This window comes from Salvelinus sp. IW2-2015, linkage group LG11 (genome assembly GCF_002910315.2).
Source record: "Salvelinus sp. IW2-2015 linkage group LG11, ASM291031v2, whole genome shotgun sequence".
Lineage (NCBI taxonomy): Eukaryota > Metazoa > Chordata > Actinopteri > Salmoniformes > Salmonidae > Salvelinus > Salvelinus sp. IW2-2015.
In genome coordinates, this window is record NC_036851.1 from 30088492 (window position 1) to 30108008 (window position 19517).

The 19517-nt window shown below is 43.5% G+C and overlaps 1 protein-coding gene across 4 annotated transcripts; it reads right to left on the minus strand.

Annotated features, from left to right (window-relative positions):
- Positions 1-2033: 2033 nt before the first annotated feature.
- Positions 2034-17400, minus strand: LOC111970147 (fidgetin-like protein 2). Of its 4 annotated transcripts, XR_002878077.2 has the most exons (3): positions 17249-17400; positions 16562-16605; positions 15436-16092 (listed from the first exon to the last, which is right to left on the minus strand). XR_002878077.2 is itself a non-coding variant. In XM_023996686.2 (2 exons), the coding sequence occupies exon 2, from the start codon at positions 7739-7741 to the stop codon at positions 6617-6619; it is 1125 nt and encodes a 374-aa protein (XP_023852454.1). In that variant the 5' UTR covers positions 7742-7752; positions 17249-17392; the 3' UTR covers positions 2034-6616. The 4 variants fall into 4 exon arrangements, 2 of the variants coding, with proteins under 2 accessions (XP_023852454.1, XP_023852453.1); XM_023996686.2 differs by lacking the exons at positions 15436-16092; positions 16562-16605 and adding an exon at positions 2034-7752 and having other exon boundaries at positions 17249-17392; XM_023996685.2 differs by lacking the exons at positions 15436-16092; positions 16562-16605; positions 17249-17400 and adding exons at positions 2034-7752; positions 8806-9116.
- Positions 17401-19517: the final 2117 nt, after the last annotated feature.

Consider the following 19517-nt stretch of genomic DNA (forward strand, 5'->3'; position numbering starts at 1 on the left):
AACTGCCAAGGGTAATGTGAGGAAGGCAAGCACTGCAATTTGGGAGTATGGAATATGTCTGCTGGACTCTTGTCCTGTCCTGAGCGTTGTAACTGATAAAACAACAATTCAATTATCTGTATGCATTTATGCAAATCATTTTTTCAACATTATTTTTTAGTATCTTTACTGTCATGGGGTGCTTAGCCTTGAAAAGCCATCAGTGACGAAATGACTAAATGTCTACTTACCAGTGAGAAAGATGAGTCTATGCGCTGTGGTATTATGGCTTGTCATTTTGCATGTGTATAGTCCTTCATTCCTGTGAGTGGAGGAGGAGAGAGCCTCCAGGAGAACTGTTAGAAGACAGCTGCACGCTGTGTCTGTAGACATGACTCCAGTTAGAGGAGAGAGAGGACCAGATGTCACTGGTGGCTAGCCGACTGCCCACGGACCATGTGAAGCTGTGAGGTTTGGCCTGAGGGTCAGTACAGGAGCAGGGCAGGAGAACGGACTGGCCTGGGAAGGCAGTGATCTCTGTATGTTCAGGGCCTGATAGAGTACAGCCTGTAGAATACAAACAGTGACATGTCTGATTGTTGACACATCGGAGTAGGAATGTAGGAGATGACCCTAACGCCTAACCGATGATGCAGGATCTAGATACCAGTTCAAGAAAAACATATACATTCCCTGGTTCATTTTGTAGGTGAGTATGTATTGTGTGTGTGGCCATTCTCCACTATATGTTCTTCCCTGAGAAGGCTACTAGTAATAGGTTTTGTCATTATGATGTTAGTGAGCAAGTTTTGCCACTATTATATTACTCACAAAAATGCACAGTTGTATACAGTATATCATCTTGCAAGTTGTAGATTGTGCTAAGGAAGTTGATGAAAATAAACATTTTGTCTAACCTTCCACATGGAGTCTGATGTCTCTGAACATGCTCCATGTTGATTTTACACCTGTACAGAGCTTCATCCTTCTCAGTGATGGTTGTGAGCTAGAGAGAGAGGTTCCCTGTATGCTTCTTGTTGTTATACGCCTCTGTACTCATCACTTACACTAGACTTCCTGATCCCTAGGATCTCTCTGATTGGCTCAGCTTCAACGGTCCATCGGACATACTCAGGCTTGGCGTCGGGTTCAGAACAGGAGCAGGACAGGCTGACCAGGATAGGCAGTCATCTGTGTCACTTCAGGGCCCCAGAGTACAGCCTATAGAAACAGACAGCACAGAGACAGACCAGTGTGAGGGGGAGGTGTCACCTATAGACCAAGTACCTTTGACAGCCTGTCAGGATGTGCTGTAGCAGGCCACAACCACACGGATAATGCAAAAAACAGAAATGGTTGTTGATATGGTAGGGAAAAAAGTGCGTCAAATGCCCCATTTTTACCATTATGTTGAAATATATGACACTTTGGACTGTATTGAAATGCAGTAAACATAATACACAAAAAGTGGTCATTTCAAATAACACTTGGAGTACAGTTTTTTCATATTGAAAATATATTAAAATATGTTGAATCAGTAGTTCTGTAGTTCAGTTGTATTTGGTTATCTACCTAGCAACTCATCTGTATTCTGATTAGTCAGATGTTAATTGTTTGACTTAGAACAGGAACTACTTGAGTTGATGCATGGCTGTAACTGTGGTCATTTCATAATGGGCGCGTTCTTCTGCTCAGAAGTTGCTGACACCTGCCAGGTCCTAAAACGCCTGGATAGATATTTTACATATCAGCTAACCACATCATATGTTAAAAAAATCTGTCGGTCGATGACAGAGTCGATGACGTGGCCACACAACCATTGGGGGAACGCGACCCAAGTAAATCTGCAATAGAGTAATCAGTCTCCATCCAGTGTTGTCTACATAAAGAGTCATCCGTCCACCATCTAAAGAACCCACAAATGATCCAGGTGTTTTCTTCCCATGGACAGGTCAGTAAAACAGCTATCCAGGTACCCATCATGTTGTAGGCACACTCATCATGACCTGCAAATTACAAGATTTTGGTGATAAGAAAACAAACTGGAGACAGAGTTGGGCATTATCTCTTCATTTCCATTAAACATTTTTATTTTAAAATAGCCTTTTGTGAGGTAGACTAAAACAGTTCAAGAATCATCATCATTATTCCATAACAGACGTGAAACAACAGGAAATAAATATTTCCATGACCGTCTTCAAAATGAGGTAGAATTGGTTAGAGAATGTACAAGATATAATAATACTACTGTATTAAAAAGATAGTGTTGAAATCCCACTTTTGTTGGACAAACTTATCTCCACATACACCTTCATATTGGTGACGCTGAAGAACATCATCAACTTGGGACAACAACAAAGAAAGGAGGCCAGGCTAACCTCATTATTAGTAATTGTGACTTAAAGCTTAATGCACATTGCATTATGAGTGTTAATTTACTTGTTGCTAAGCGCTTTTCCAATTCATAAATTTTCTGGATTGTGAAACTATTTTCTCAGCTCTTCACAGTCAGCACTCTGAACTGATACAATTCTATAATGCTAACAAAAAGGTAAATGTTTAATGCTAACAAAAAGTGTATATTAAATTATTATTTGGCACTGATGCAATCCACTGTGTACATATTTTGTTATTGGGAATGTTTTGCTGGTGCAGATGATTCAAGAGCTGCTGAAACAACTGAAATATGTATGAAGGTCTGAAACCTAGGACACTTACTAGCACAACCTCTGCAAAATACTGTTCATGTTCTCTGGATCTGGAAGGATTTTTTAAATTATATTGAACTGAATGTTAAAAATAAAGATTCTGAGCCCAAACAGTTTGCAAATGTATAAGAGGGATATCATATATGTCACACTTTATACCCAGGATGATGTGGTAGCCTTGGACATGTACAGTATGTCTGTCTGCTTGGAACAAAGCAGCTACAGTAATAGCCCTTAGCTACAGAATAAACATATTTTGCAAATATATTCAATAATTATGTTGCCTATCCAATGCCCTGGTTAACCTATAGCTATAACATTTTTTTGTTCTATTATGAAAACTTGGCATATTTAGAATAAAGGGGGTTTAGGAAGAATGTATTATTTCTACAGCTGTGATATTTTTGGTGGTTCTTGAGGCTCTGATGTTGTTTTCACCACTGTCCTGAGGTAATAGATCAGTATTATAATAGGCACAGTGAGGTCTATAGAGGCCCAGCAGCTGTACACGGCTACTATAGAAAACACAAAGTAGAGGGGGGACTGGAGAAAGGAACTGTTACTGAGGTGTATAGTCACATAGAGTTAAGACATTTCAGAAACATACCTAATGTAATTTCTAGGGTACGTTGATAGGAAGGTATTTGATGGATGTAGACATTCACTTCTGACGTCAAGCAAAGCTTTTATGTTTGAGCACTACAGGCTGAAAGTTGTCATTTGCATTTTGTCACAGGTTGTCAACGTTTGTCCAGAAAAAGTGTTTCTTCCACTTTGCTAACTACATAACACTTAATGAAGATCATCACTCCACCAAAATCTAGATGGGAAATAAATCGACACATGAAGAAAATATGTTTTATATATCTAAAAAAAAATATTGATGTACATTATGGTATCTATTATCCTTTGAATAAAATATATTGAATTACATTCTACGTTTCAGGCATTGGTAGGAATCTCAAGTTTCAATTCACAAGTTGGGTGTGGGTGTTCAAATATTTGAATCTACGTGGCCGTGCCTGTGTGTGCATGCTTATGTATAAGTGTGTGTGGGGACGTGTGAGTGTTTGTGCATGTGTGTGTGTGTGTGCGCACAAACGCTAATATTGGTGGCCCTAAAAGCTCTTTGTTCCCTGAAGTGTACAGAATGTCTGTATTACACCAGCCATGACTCCATTATATTCTCCATAAAGTTCCCTACAAACACCAGAAGGTAATACATACATACATACATACATACATACATTCTTTTACAATACAACAATCTTCCTGAGTATTCAATAACAAGACTACATATATTTCTTTAAAAAGGCAAAAATAAAAAAGAATGTATACATCAAAAACACAAGCAGACTCCGATTTTAGGATTCTAAGAGTATCTCTATGAAAACGGCACATTTGCATTGGTTTGACAGTGTACTCTTTAGTAAACTCTGCAAAAAAAAGAAACGCCCCTTTTTCAGGACCCTGTCTTTCAAAGATAATTTGTAAAAATCCAAATAACTTCACAGATCTTCATTGTAAAGGGTTTAAACACTGGTTCCCATGCTTGTTCAATGAACCATAAACATTTAATGAACATGCACCTGTGGAACGGTCGTTAAGACACTAACAGCTTACAGATAGTAGGCAATTAAGGTCACAGTTATCAAAACTTAGGACACTAAAGAGGCCTTTCTACTGACTGACTCTGGAAAAACATCAAAAGCAAGATGCCCAGGGTCCCTGCGTGAACGTGCCTAAGGCATGAGGATCGCAGATGTGGCCAGGGCAATAAATTGCAATGTCCGTACTGTGAGACGCCTAAGACAGGAAGAACAGCTGATCGTCCTCGCAGTGGCAGACCACGTGTAACAACACCTGCACACGATCGGTACGAACATAACACCTGCGGGACAGGTACAGGATGGCAACAACAACTGCCAGAGTTACACCAGGAATGCACAATCCCTCCATCAGTGCTCAGGCTGTCCCCAATAGGCTGAGAGAGGCAGGACTGAGGGCTTGTAGGCCTGTTGTAAGGCAGGTCCTCACCAGACTTCATCGACAACAACGTCGGCTATGGGCACAAACCAAACCCACTGTCGCTGGACCAGACAGGACTGGGAAAAAGTGCTCTTCACTGACGAGTCGCGGTTTTGTCTCACCAGGGGTGATGGTCGGATTCGCGTTTATCGTCGAAGGAATGAGCGTTACACCGAGGCCTGTACTCTGGAGCGGGATCGATTTGGAGGTGGAGGGTCCGTCATGGTCTGGGGCGGTGTGTCAAGCATCATCGGACTGAGCTTGTTGTCATTGCAGGCAATCTCAACACTGTGCGTTACAGAGAAGACATCCTCCTCCCTCATGTGGTACCCTTCCTGCAGGCTCATCTTGACATGACCCTCCAGCATGACAATGCCACCAGCTATACTGCTCGTTCTGTGCTTTATTTCCTGCAAGACAGTAATGTCAGTGTTCTGCCATGGCCAGCGAAGAGCCTGGATCTGGCAAATCTGGTGCAGTCCATGAGGAGGAGATGCACTGCAGTATTTAATGCAGCTGGTGGCCACACCAGATACTGACTGTTACTTTTGATTTTGACCCCCCCCCTTTGCTCAGGGACACATTATTCCATTTCTGTTAGTCACATGTCTGTGGAACTGGTTCAGTGTATGTCTCAGTTGTTGAATGTTATGTTCATACAAATATTTACACATGTTAAGTTTGCTGAAAATTAACGCAGTTGATAGTGAGAGGACTTTTTTTGCTGAGTTTATATGCTGTAGTTAAAATTCTCTCTCTCGAGTCTGTTTCTACAAGTATCTCTTTCTGCAGGTTTAAGTATTTGAATGTATTGATAGAGCTGCATGTAACACTGCATAATGAACAATAGTTAACCTAATTTCAGTTTTTGACAAAATAAGCAATGCATAGTATAGAGAATCATTGTACCATCTAAACTGTTGTGAAATATATTTTCAATAACCAAAAATATTGTATTTTCAGCTGTTTAAAGCTGTTGTACAAAACCGAAAGTAAAAGAAGCAAAAACTAAAGAACGGGAAGTATAGAAATAGCACACATAGAATAGATCTACTGCTTCTTAGGCTTGCTTTCGATGAGAATAACATATCTATAACTCACATTTCTATGTGAATTTGGTCAGGTTGCCCAAAAAGTTACATATTGCAGCTTTAACAGAAAAAGAAAAAGAGTGAGTGAGTGAAACAAACTGAGAAAAAGCAGGGACGGGAAAACATGGTGAAAATGGAGAGAAAGATGGAGAAATAACATAGAAACACTGTCAAAAGAAAACAGGGAAAAGGGAAGGGGGGAGAGGGGGACATTCGTTTCAAAGCGAGTTGTATAGAGGCACCAAGCCTCAGAAGAGCTGTCTTTGTGCTCGTGGTGTCATGTTATTAAAGTACATCACATCAATTATGTTCTTCTCTACTTTTTGGTCTGAAAGGTTATGATTCTTATGGTGCTGTAGGAGGTAATAGAGTCAAACGTCCTTTCCATATCAAGTGGCCACTCCAATTAAGAGAGCAACGCTTCAAAACAACAACATTGCAATGTCACTGTCGTAGCAGATTGGGAAATAAATAGGATCCTGAGAGAAGCGGTCGGTAATCCATTGACTGCCTGATTTAGCCCTATCCATCTAGATCCCTCCCTCTGTCCTCACACCACCCCACCATACCCATACAGGACAAAGTGCCCCTTGACTCTGGAGAAAATCTAAGAATGAAAATGATATAAGATAGGAGGCGGATTCAAGTCATTTGCCATTTTCTCTCCTTTCTGGTTAGATCACATGACCTCTCATTGCAAAATCCAATTATTATTGCCCCCAGTTTTTGTCAGAGTAAGTACTCTACTTGGTTTTCAAATAACAATAAAACCGAGGGACCCCCAGAGAGTTTTCCTTTCAAGTGCCTGAACTAGCGTCCTCCAGTTGGGTCCTCAGATCGTGCATGTGACACAGGCATCTTCATGGCCAGCCTCTGATGGGGGAAGCCATGTTCCCCTCCTCCCCCACTCTCCCCCCCTAGGCCTGAGGAGGGGCTGTACTCCCCCTGCCCACCATAAGGAGGCGACACCAGAGGCTTGCCGGGCTTGTAGGCCTGGACTTCTGAGCCCGCTATGTCGTAGTCGTTGCCGTGACCATTGCCGTGGCTCTTGCTGTGGCCGTTGCCGTACTTCCTGTACCGTGAGCCATCTCCTCCTCCCTCCTCCCCCTCTTCCGCCATCTCAAAGGCCTTGCGTTTCAGCGGCCCTCCTGTCTCAGAGCCGGCCCCTAGGCTGTGACTGGGGTAGCCATAGCTGCCCCCCTCCATGGTGGACCGGGGGGTCAGGGGGGTAGGGGTGCTCAGCCCAGAGGGGAGGTAGGAGGCACTGGGGTGGCTGTGGCTGTAGCTGGCTGCCAGGCTGGTCTGGAGGTGGGGGTAGCAGCCTGGCGGGTAGTTGTATACAGGGTTGGTAGGGTTGTAGCTGGACACCAGGATGGGGGTGGTTTGCAGAGAGGCTGGGGGAAGTGCTGAGCCGGGCTGGAGGCAGTATCCTGAGGAGAGGTAGGTGCTGTTGTAGGAGAGGGGGTAGTCCTGAGAGGGGGGGCCATTACAGGAGCCACCACCACTATACCCAGGGTCAGAGGTCAAGTTACTGTTCACCACCGTCACACTGCCCGTGCCAGGGAGGCCCACTGATGCTGATCCCACTTTGGCCCCTGCTGCCAGGGCCTCCAGCGCAGGGTAACACTCCATGCCCTGCCCCAGGGCCCAGGGCTCAGTCTCACTCTTCAGGAAGGTCCCAAGCTCTGAGTAAGCCCCTGGGGCAGGCCTTTCGTAGGGCAGCTCCAGGCCTGAGTACTTTTCGGCATAGCGTTTTAACAAGGAAGAGGCGGTGAGGGCAGAGATGTCGTCGCTGGCCCAGGGGTATCCGGCTGCAGTGGTGTAACCACGTGAGTCGTGTTTGTGGGCAGAGGGAGGGGAGGTGGTGGAAGACACATCCAGGTGCTGCTCAGGCCACTGGGACAGGGGGGCCGCGTGCTCCGGAGACCAGTGCATCTTCAACAGATCTACAGACCCACAGAGAGAGGACAGGGAGAGCATGGTTATTCACCATGTATTACATTTTGTCAGGTGCCACAAAGAGAGACCTCGGAAAATTACAATTGGCTCAGAACAGGGCATCACGGCTGACCTTTAAATGTACATGGAGATTTAACATTAATAATATGCATGTAAATCTCTCATGGCTCAAAGTGGAGAGATTGACTTCATCACTACTTGTTTTTGTATGAAGTGTTTACATGCTGAATGCACCAAAATGTCTGTTTAAACTACTAGAACACAACGTGGACACCCATGCATACCCCACAAGACATGCCACCAGAGGTCTCTTCACAATCCCCAAGTCAACAACAGACTATGGGAGGCGCACAGTACTACATAGAGCCATGAGTACATGGAACTCTATTCCACATCATGTAACTGATGCAAGCAGTAGAATCAGATAAAAAATACACCTTATGGAACAGCGGGGACCGTGAAGAGACACACACACAGGTACAGACACACCTACACATACACATGATAAGACACACACTCTACACACGTACACATGGATTTTGTATTGTAGATATGTGGTAGTAGAGTAGTGGCCTGAGGGAACACACTTAATGTGTTGGGAAAGTGTTATGAAATGTAATGTCATATAATTTTTTAAATTGTATATAACTGCCTTAATGTTGCTGGACCCCAGGAAGAGTAGCTGCTGCCTTGGCAGGAACTAATGGGGATCCATAATAAATACAAAACCCATCAGTCCAGTTTTAGAGCAGAGATAACTGCAAATTATTCAGGTTCAGATAACCATACCACACTGGTAATACACTAACTAAATGCAAATAGATTGAGTTTATACAAGATAAAATACAACAAAGTTCCACTTTACTCAAGGTTTCATGGAGATTGACTTCTTTCTCACTTGAAAACCCAAGGAAATAAGATTTTCTAAAAAACATTACAGTCCCGCTGACCAGCAGAGCCCATTATCATGTCTTTGCTTAGCAATCCCTCTTCTCCCCAGTGCCCCACACTGCTCCTACAGTTCTACCCGCGGAGGGTACCTTGTGTTCTGAGCTCCTCCATGCCTAATCGTCATGAACAACACAGCCCCTGGCCTGGTCTCCAGGGCGATAAGCCCCTATCAGCCGCCCCGCTCCCCTCTGTCCTGCTCTCTCACTGGGATCATTGTTGTCCCTCTGTACGGGGCTCTGTGTGTGAGACCCCCACTCTACTCATTCTAACACGAACACACACACACATACAAACAACCGCATACACACTCACACACGCACATTAGTGCAGTGGTTTCCGTTGGTGCAGTGATCAACCATTTTGATTGGCTTTGCAGGCTGCGTGTCTTTGAGCAGGCATTAGGCTGACATTCCAGGCATTGCAGAGTATTATTAAACTGTCCTGACCCTTTGAGCCTGGGCCAGAGGGAATACAACAGAACTGAGAGGGGGAGGGAGGGAGGGAAAGAGGGAAAGAGGGGAAAGAGAGAGAGAAAGGTGGAGACAGAGAGGGGGGGAGAGAGGGAGCAAAGAGAAACCTATGGTTGTTCACATGCTTTACCAGTCTCCCCTATACTAGTTAGTTGCGTGGAGGTGAGCGTTTATGAGCTCAGTGTTGAGTTTGTTTACACTACAACTCTGTAGCGTCTGGTGCCTACATCTGACTGTCTGCTCTCTCCATACACTTAACAGTGTTTTTGTGTGCCCACACAAATACACGCACACAAATACACACTCTTTAGCGACGGAGCTTTGTTCAGTCTTAAAGCTCCCGACCAGCTGACCTGGTTTTGAGAGTCTGTGTTGGATCAGGGTTAAATCGAGGGAAAGAATAAACACAATCCACACGGACACATCTACAGTATACTAGAGTGTACATACAAAGGCTTACACAAAGTGACTTCAAGGGAAACACACCTATACACATACACACTCTCCGAGACACAGACTAACCCACACATGCACATACACTGTACATGGGGATATACACAAACACACACAGTCTGAGTAATTCTCACTGAGATGGGAGCCCTCTTTAATCAAGATGAGACATTTTCTACTGTACCAGGCTTAATCTATGTTCTGTAAACCTAATCTACACTCAAACTGTCTGAAGACTGAATGAAGTCGGGAATCAGGATCAGACTGGTCCCGACTGGACTGGAGACCATCACAACAACACAATTATGGATTAGGAGATGCAAAGCTAGTGTGTGTGTGTGTGTGATTTTTTTTGCGCATGCATACAGTACTTGTGTGTTTGTGTGCACAAACATGTCTATGCTTACAGTAGTAGTGATTCATAAAGGAGGGTGAGGAGATTGCAGGAAGGATTAGGGAAAACAGTGAGTATATAACACAGCTATCTGTAGCAGAGGATGTATGGGGAGTAGGGTATGGAGGAGGGCCCACTTTCTAATGGCTTTTTAATCATTAGGTATGTGTGTTTTTTGTTTCTCATCTATTGCTGTCCTGTTGTTGGAAGCATATTCTTGTTGTTTATGATTTTGAAGGGCGTTGAAACTTCACTCTGGGTGATCATACAAAACATGGCAGAGACAAAATGTGTTCTCAATTTGTTCGAACTCAATTGTTCGCACAAACCTCCTATTGATATTTAAATGTGCGTAAATAGGATGCTTTACGCATGTTTGAAATGTCAATGGGAGGTTTGTTCGAAAGTTTGAAATTATGCACGCATATCTGAAATTAGGATTTGCGCTATAGTATCTCATGATGGATTGAATGATGTCAGAAGTGTGAAACAGTGACTTATACTGTAGCGCAACATTGTTTCAAGACACTGGTTCCAAATAGTGCTACTTGTGTGCATTGCATGATTCTAACCGTTTACTAAACTCTGGTTCTATAATCAAATCAAACTTTATTTGTCACATGTGCCGAATACAACAAGTGTAGACTTTACTGTGCTTACTTGCAAGCCCTTAACCAACAATGCAGTTCCGACGTTTAGACCTAACCCAGACCCTAACCCAATGTTTTGAGTGTGTGGATGGATCTAACATGTTGTGCAAATGAGAGTTGACTGAGTGTGTTTGTGTGTATGTACCCGTGTGGCGTACGTGCGGACACTGTCGTGGGGACCCCAAACAGAAACAGCTGTTTTGAGCAGGGGAACCTTCTCTCTCTGTGTCCAGCCTGTCCCTCAGCTCCTATTGTCCCACCACGTCCCCTAACAAAGCCACGGGACCCCATTGTCTGACAGCAGATCCTATAAGAGCCCAAACATCTCACTAACTCAGACCACCAGCTCCATATATCCACCAGCAGTACTGACAGTTTACAAGACGTGTGTGTGTGTGTGTGTGTGTGTGTGTGTGTGTGTGTGTGTGTGTGTGTGTTGTGTGTGTGTGTGTGTGTGTGTGTGTGTGTGTGTGTGTGTGTGAATGAAGTAGTCAAAAGGATAGTGGCTCCTGAAATCTGAGACTGGAGGAAGTGAGATAGAGTTACAGCCCCCTGTTCACACACGCACACATCTCCCTGTACTCACTCACACACACACACAGCCTCCTCCTGCTCTGGGGTCAAGGCTAACTCTACACCCCAGCTTTTGTTTTCCTGCCTCAAGGACTAAGGCCCTCACATGATCCAACACACCTCATGGGACAGGGGGCCAGTAAAACAGGCATTGTGCATGTGTGTGGCGCTGAGCAACGAAAGGGAACAGAGGGCTTGTAAACAAGAGCTTGATCAATCCAATCAGAGGATGGCTAGTATGTGCCCCCCCCCCCCCTCTAGTCCAGCTTTCTAACACCATCCACTCTGTCCGAAGATCTGACCCCTCCACTCCACTCCACTGCAGCCAGCCTGTGAGAGAGCAGCTTAGTCTCGCTGGACTGGTCCTAATTACATAGCCGGGTAGAGCGAGTCTCTCTCTCGGTCTCTCTCTCTCCCTATACCTACCGTCAATCACCAACGATGACCAGTGTGCAAATTACCATTCCACAGCCAGCAGAGACATAATATGTGCTGTTCAGGTTTGTGTTCTCTAGAACTCACAACACCACAAATCACTAAGACTGGAGAGACCAAACCTACTGATGATGTTCCTCATTTTCAGATGTTCAACCTTTTCAACAATCAACACACACTCTTATTCAGAATAAGATAATGCTTCTAATCTAAATGAAAGAATCTGATCATTCAACCTATGGGCCAGAGTTATGTACATGCACATGATTGATGCGAGCAGAAGAGCTGCTGGTGTGAATTCTTTCCCCCTCTTGGTAGCGGTCCACTCCATGGTCAGTATTAGCAATTAAGGGTTAATCAGACGAATAGTGGAGAGAGAAAGGCAGGGATGCAGGGAGGCGGGGGGAGGGGCACATGAACAGCTCAAATAAGCGAAGAGAAATGACAGTCCATCATTACTTTAAGACATGAAGGTCAGTCAATGTGGAAAATGCCAAGAACTTTGAAAGTTTCTTCAAGTGCAGTTGCAAAAACCATCAAGCGCTATGATGAAACTGGCTCTCATGAGGATTGCCACAGGAAAGGAAGACCCAGAGTTACCTCTAATGCAGAGGATAAGTTCATTAGAGTTACCAGCCTCAGAAATGACAGCCCAAATAAATGCTTCAGAGTTCAAGTAACAGACACATCTCAACATCAACTGTTCAGAGTTGACTGCGTGAATCAGGACTTTATTATTATTATTTGAACCTTTATTTAACTAGGCAAGTCAGTTAAGAACAAATTCTTATTTACAATGACGGCCTACCCCTGCCAAACCCGGGCGACGCTGGGCCAATTGTGCGCCGCCCTATGGGACTCCCAATCATGGCCGGATGTGATACAGCCTGGATTCAAACCAGAGAATGTAGTGACGCCTCTTGCACTGAGATGCAGTGCCTTAGACTGCTGTGCCACTCGGGAGCCCTAGTGGTCAAGTTCATGGTTGAATTGCTGCAAAGAAACCACTACTAAAGGACACCAATAAGAAAAAGAGACTTGCTTGGGCCAAGAAACACGAGCAATGGACATTAGACCAGTAGAAATCTGTCCTTTGGTATGATGAGTCCAAATTTGAGATTTTTGGTTCCAACCGCCGTGTCTTTGTGAGATGCAGAGTAGGTGAACGGATGATCTCCGCATGTGTGGTTCCCACAAATAGAGCAGGAGGTGTGATGGTGTGGGGGTGCTTTGCTGGTGACACTGTCTGTGGTTTATTTAGAATGCAAGGCACACTTTACCAGCATGGCTACCACAGCATTCTGCAGGGATACGCCATCCCATCTGGTTTGCGCTTAGTGGGACTATAATTTGTTTTTCAACAGGACAATGACCCAAAACACACCTCCAGGCTGTGTAAGGGCTATTTGACCAAGAAGGAGAGTGATGGAGTGTTGCATCAGATGACCTGGCCTACACAATCACCCAACCTTAACCCAATTGAGATGGTTTGGGATGAGTTTAACCGCAGAGTGAAGGAACTGCAGACAACAAGTGCTCAGCATATTGGGGAACTCCTTCAAGGCTGTGGGAAAATCATTCCTCACGAAGCTGGTTGAGAGAATGGCAAGAGTGTGCAAAGCTGTCATCAAGGGTGACTACTTTGAAGAATCTAAAATATATTTTGATTTGTTTAACACTTTTTTTTGGTTACTACATGATTCCATAGGTGTTATTTCATTTTGATGTCTTCACTATTATTCTACAATGTAGAAAATAATTTAAAGAAAGAAAAACCCTTGAATGAATAGGTGTGTCCAAACATTTTACTGGTACTGTACACTGTAGCTGAGATAGTTGACCTGTGTTAATGTGTTGTGTTTGACTGAGATACACAGATAGGTCTGTGCCAGTCGTAAAGATCAGGATGTTAAGTTTGAGTGGTCCGTGCAGGCCGGCCGAGCGGCCAGAGTGAGAGAGAATCCCGGTCATCCTGCAGATAACTCGGGTTGTTGGAATGTCTGGAATTCAACCTGAGATATATTTACACAGCACATATCCTCACCATATGCAAGAGAGAGACCGAGAGAGATGAGAGGACAGCAAAAAAAATAAAGTGTTTGTTTAGGGCCCTGATTAATCACGCTCTATCAGCTGGTCACTCATTATTGGGTGATTTGTATTCGTTAGTACTAATTCAAGCCATTGGTTGGATCAATACGGAACGCATCAGAGGACCAATGGGACATTAATATACAGGGACGCCCGTAAGGACTCTGTGGACCGCCCACCCTCCAACAACCACTCCCCACTGGGCACAGATGTCAATTGAATGTCTATTCCAGATTGGTTCGACGTCATTTCAATGAAATGACGTAGAAACAACATTGATTTAACCAGTGGACCATTATGGCCACAAAGATCCATACAATACACACGAACTACCTTAGATTCATACTAAAAACACCACAGACACTGAAACTATATGCTATGTACTGTATAAGCATTGGATGCATGGCCCACAAGCACTAGATACTTTACTGGCCAATCAAGCCTGTCAGAGAAGAAGCTACTGTTGTGTCACTTATTTTCTTCCCCTCTCCCATTTCCCCCTCTATCCTGGGTTTTTTAGCAGGGCATGTCCTCCATAGGGCCACAGTGATGTCAATCTACATACCATCAGGTCCTCTTAAAATAAAACATGCATGCAATAGATCATTTGAAGTTGGCTCGCACAGCTACTGCCTGAAAAGCTAAAAGTTACCCTGTCATACTGGAGCAGCAAACTTTTTAGTGTGAAAGCTGTTTTACTTTGAACATTGGTTTTGGTTAAACAGGGCTCTTGTTCTATCTTCCATTCTATCTTTCTACCTCTTTCCCGCTACACCTCTTCTGTTTCCCCCCTCTCCCTCAGTGTGTCCATCCATGCCTGTGTAGTTTAGGCCACCCCTCCCCCACACTCTGTCTCTTTCAGCTCACCCACACATGTGGCCGGAGCTGCCTGGCCTCTGCTCATTGTGTCCACTCATATATCAGCCTGCAGCTGACCAGTCCCTCCTCCTGACCATCTGCCTCTCTCTCTCTCGCTCTCTCTCTCTGCAATATAAGCCTTTACCACCTAATGAGGACCTTAAATGAGCTGGACTCAAATTTGCTTAACGAGCTGTCATGAACACTATGTTGGCCTGATGTGCACGTTTGTGTGTGTCTGACAGAGAGCGAGAAAGTGTGTGTGCGAGCATGCGTTCCTGTGTGTGAATCCCTACACACCAGTTTAATTAACGCTCATTGACACCCCGTCACTAACGACCTGATTCTCATTCACAGAACCACTTCACCCTGGGCTGTTTACCTACGGGCCACACAAGCTATTCACTATCACATTTATATCACACACTCCTAATTATGACTGTGTGTGTGTGTGAGTCTTTAAAAAACAGGAATGTTACAGATGTACGCTAGGCAAACTCATTTCATACACAAGTCATGTGTGTTCACATAACTCACTCTTTCTTTTCAAAGAACCACAAAATACAATTTGGGAAAATATGCCTATAGTATCTTTCTCATAGCTTAGCAGGAGTCCTGATAGCACACAGAGGTAGGAAATGTGCGTCCCTAATGCATTATTTCAATCATGTTAGCGTGGTAATCCTGTTAAACCTTCTTCTAATCAATAACCTCAGTCAATATGAGCATATTCATTAGCTTGGCTTGACCCCTCATGCAAAGCACACACGCATATTGAAGCGTAACAATCTACACAGCTTTCACCAACAATACACACCCATTTATGGGAATGTATCACACACAAAAATACCAGACTTTTTGTGTCCTATTAAGTATGTAAAATGAATAACATCCAAAACATACAACATAATAATGTCCACAGAGGCAATCCATGAATTGGTCTAGTTTAACACCAGGAGATAGGAAAGGGTACGGTGGCAAAGTCCAGGGGGGCAGGGCTAATTTGACCATCTGTGAATGGACACAGGGCATAAAATACATAACGAGGTGGGACTGCTCACTGTGACATTGTCAGTCCCAGCCTGACTGTACCAGCACACCTCACTCACATGGAGGAGACGATAAATAGGATATTCTCTACCCCAATACATTGGACAGGAAGATCATTGTTGTTTTAATAGTGGCCTTTCATTGAGAGAACAGAGAGGGAAGGAGAGCAACCAAGCTCTTTCTGTAGGGGGTGACAGGACTGAGCATCTTGCAGCCCTGCTCCCTGGTAAAGAGGAGAGTACTGAGTCCACTCAGAGTTGGTGGGAAGGGGACACACGTTACACATTCTGCTGCTGGCTGGTCCTGCGCTGCTGCTGGCTCTCTGAGTGGGTCTGTCAGTGTTTGTTATGATACACCACTCCATGGCTAGCCTCAGTAACCTCCCCTACTCCTACACACTGATGACTGCCAAGGAGAGAGAGCAGGGAGTTAGACAGCGCTGGAAAAATACAACACACACCTATGTATGTAATCACATCAAAAAGCTGTATTCACTCAGTGGTTGTATATTCACATTGAAGTGACCCAAATGCAAACACTTATTCTCATCTTTGAGCACATTAATGCTCCCTCACTCACTAACTCACTAGCTCACTTGCATGTCAAATTCATTAAAAAAATTGTCAGTAATACTACTTACTACTAATACATAATTACTATGACGGAAAGGATTAATGTAATTGAGAGAAATCTAAAACAAAAACACTGGAAAAACATGAGTATTTTTGTACACATTAGGTATATTATTGGAGCTAACAGGAATGGACGTACTTCATGAAAGTAGACACGTTGTGCACGTGTCTTCATGAAAGACACGTGCACAATTTAAACCAAACAAAATATAGTGCTGTGTGTGTGTGTGTGTGTGTGTTACCGCAGTGCCAAATGCTCGGAAAGGAAGGGAAAAGCTTCTGCCCTCTGATTGCAAAACAGCAACACCACCATCAGAAGAAAAAAGACTAAAGAGTTTCCAATTCTCTGCACCCACCAACGCCTCCTCACACATTAGCACAGTTACACACACGCACCAAAAACAGCTTTCAGAACTTTGTACTTTGTCAAGTGTTGAAGAATGCAGATGTGTTATTCCCATACAAAGCAAAAATACAGGAAGCAGGATAAAACTGAGGAATCTGGGAATATATGAGATGATCAACATTTACATAATAGACACATCCCACTGGGCACTGACATCAATTCAACGTTTATTCCATGTTGGTTGGAAACAACGTTGATTCAACCAGTATGTACACAGTGAGATGGTAGAGAGAAAAAAAACATGTTAATAAAGATTGAGAATCATTTTGAATATTTGTATGAGAGGAGAAAGCTATCTTGAATCAACAGCAGGTTTAGAGGGGAAGAAATATAGTGACAACACAAAACCGGTTACGGGAGTGAGAGAAGAGAAAAGCAGAAAAGAGGAGGAATGTGGAGAGCACAGCGTGATAAGACAAACAAGAGGGATAAAGAATCTGTTGGTATGGGAGAGAAATAAAGCAGGAAGAAGAAAGAAACAGAAGGAAAGGAGGAAATGCTCTAAAACAAAATCCAAGCCTACCTGCTCATGCTTGTATTTCCTTGATATGATGGGTTCTATCTGGAAGCCAATAGAAGGACCCACACAGTAAGGCAGTGTTTTTCCACTTCTGGGACTCTATCCTTCTCTGCTCTTCCACTCTACCCCTCCTTCTCGCTCCCCTAGTGACAACAGAGCAGCACATACATCCCCTCCCCCATCCACTCCTCCCCTCCCCCTCTCCATCCCTCTCTTTTGTTAAAAACTATTTAAGCAGGAAGGGAGAGAGGCAAAAAGTGACCAATCATGACGTGTCAGAGAGGAGCCTGTATTCCCCTGCGGATTGTGCGTGTGCGTGTGTGTGTGTGTGTGTGTGTGTGTGTGTGTGTGTGTGTGTGTGAGAGAGAGAGACCCCAATTAGACCCAACCAAATCATGAGAAAACAAATATATAATTACTTGACACATTGGAAATAATTAACAAAAAATGCTATTTGGCCCTAAACAGAGAGTACACAGTAGTAGAATACCTGACCACTGTGACCGACCCAAACTTAAGGAAAGCATGTACAGACTCAGTGAGCATAGCCTTGCTATTGAGAAAGGCCACCGTAGGCAGACCTGGCTCTCAAGAGAAGACAGGCTATGTGCACATTGCCCACAAAATGAAGTGGAAACTGAGCTGCACTTCCTAAACTCCTGCCAAATGTATGACCATATTAGAGACACACATTTCCCTCAGATTACACAGATCCACAAAGAATTTGAAAACAAACCCAATTTTGATAAACTCCCATATCTACTGGGTGAAATACCACAGTGTGCCATCACAGCAGCAAGATTTGTGACCTGTTGCCACAAGAAAAAGGGCAACCAGTGAAGAACAAACACCATTGTAAATACAACCCATATTTATGTTTATTTATTTTCCCTTTTGTACTTTAACAATTTGCACATCGTTACAACACTGTATATAGACATAATATTGCATTTGAAATGTCTTTATTCTTTTGGAACTTCTGTGAGAGTAATGTTTACTGTAAATTTGTATTGCTTATTTCACTTTTGTTAATTATCTACTTCACTTGCTTTGGCAATGTTAACTTATCTTTCCCATGCCAATAAAGCCCTTGAATTGTAATTGAATTACATTGAGAGATAGAGAGAGGATTGGTGTTTTTCTGATTGTGTGACTGGTACACTGAGTATTAAACACACATTCATCATACATAGATACATTCATTCACACACGCACACAGACATCTGAAAGATGCTGAATTCTCTCCTTCCGTGCTCACATAGGGAGTTGAGTTATTGTTAATGATTCTCATTGATTAGAACATTGAAATAAGTCACCATGTCAATAATACCTAATACCTGACACTCCATCCCCCAGCACATATGCACACACACGTGCAAGCATGCACACACGCAATAAAACACAGCTGTAGGTCTGTATTTAAAGTTGTGGCGTAGGCCGGACACACTCATGCACTCCTCAAATCAAATTGTATTTTTCACATGTGCTGAATACAACAGGTGTAGAACTTACCGTGAAATGCTTACTTACGAGCCCTTTCCCAACAATGCGGGGTTAAAAAGTAAGAAAGTTAGCGAACATAAATAGAAAATAGTAACAGAATAGGTAACAATAACGTTACTATGTACAAGGAGTACCAGTACCGCGTCAATGTGCAGGGGTACGAGGTAATATGTACAATACCTTCGGAAAGTATTCAGACCCCTTGACTTTTTCTACATTTTGTTATGTTACCACCTTATTCTAAAATGGATTACATTTTAAAAATCCTCAGCAATCTACACACATAACCCATAATGACAAAAAAAATGCAAATGTTTTAAAAATAATAAACAGAAACACCTTATCTTATCAGTAAGATGGCGCCGACAGATAAGGCAGCTCTGCTTCTAGCTCCTAAGCCACTTTGCAGTATTTTGTTATTTCTTACTGTAGCGATCCGTACAGACAGCTGTGTGTTATTTACATTTACATTTACATTTAAGTCATTTAGCAGACGTTATGTGTTAGGCTATTAGTTGGTTGTGTTGTACTTACCAGTACCCAGTGTTCACGGGGTCCGCCATGCCAATCAACCTGCTATCTGCCAATCACGGGAATGCCTGGAATGTTCTGATGCAGGGCATCCTGGTGGTTGGCGAAGTGGCGTGGAGGGGGGTTGGGCAGGGGGATGGAGCATTAGAAGTTAAGACCAGGTTTAGCCATTGTTCTCTCTCTTACGTCTGGCCTTCACAAGAGAAGGTTATAGTTGGTTTAAAGGGTATCTTTCATT

Excerpts from the sequence above, each read along its gene's own strand:
- LOC111970147 (XM_023996685.2), bottom strand. The coding sequence starts at position 8,827 with ATGGAGGAGCTCAGAACACAAG. Across the intron at positions 7,753-8,805 it reads GGAGGAGCTCAGAACACAAG|ATCTGTTGAAGATGCACTGG; the intron begins GTACCCTCCGCG and ends GTGGGTCTGTAG.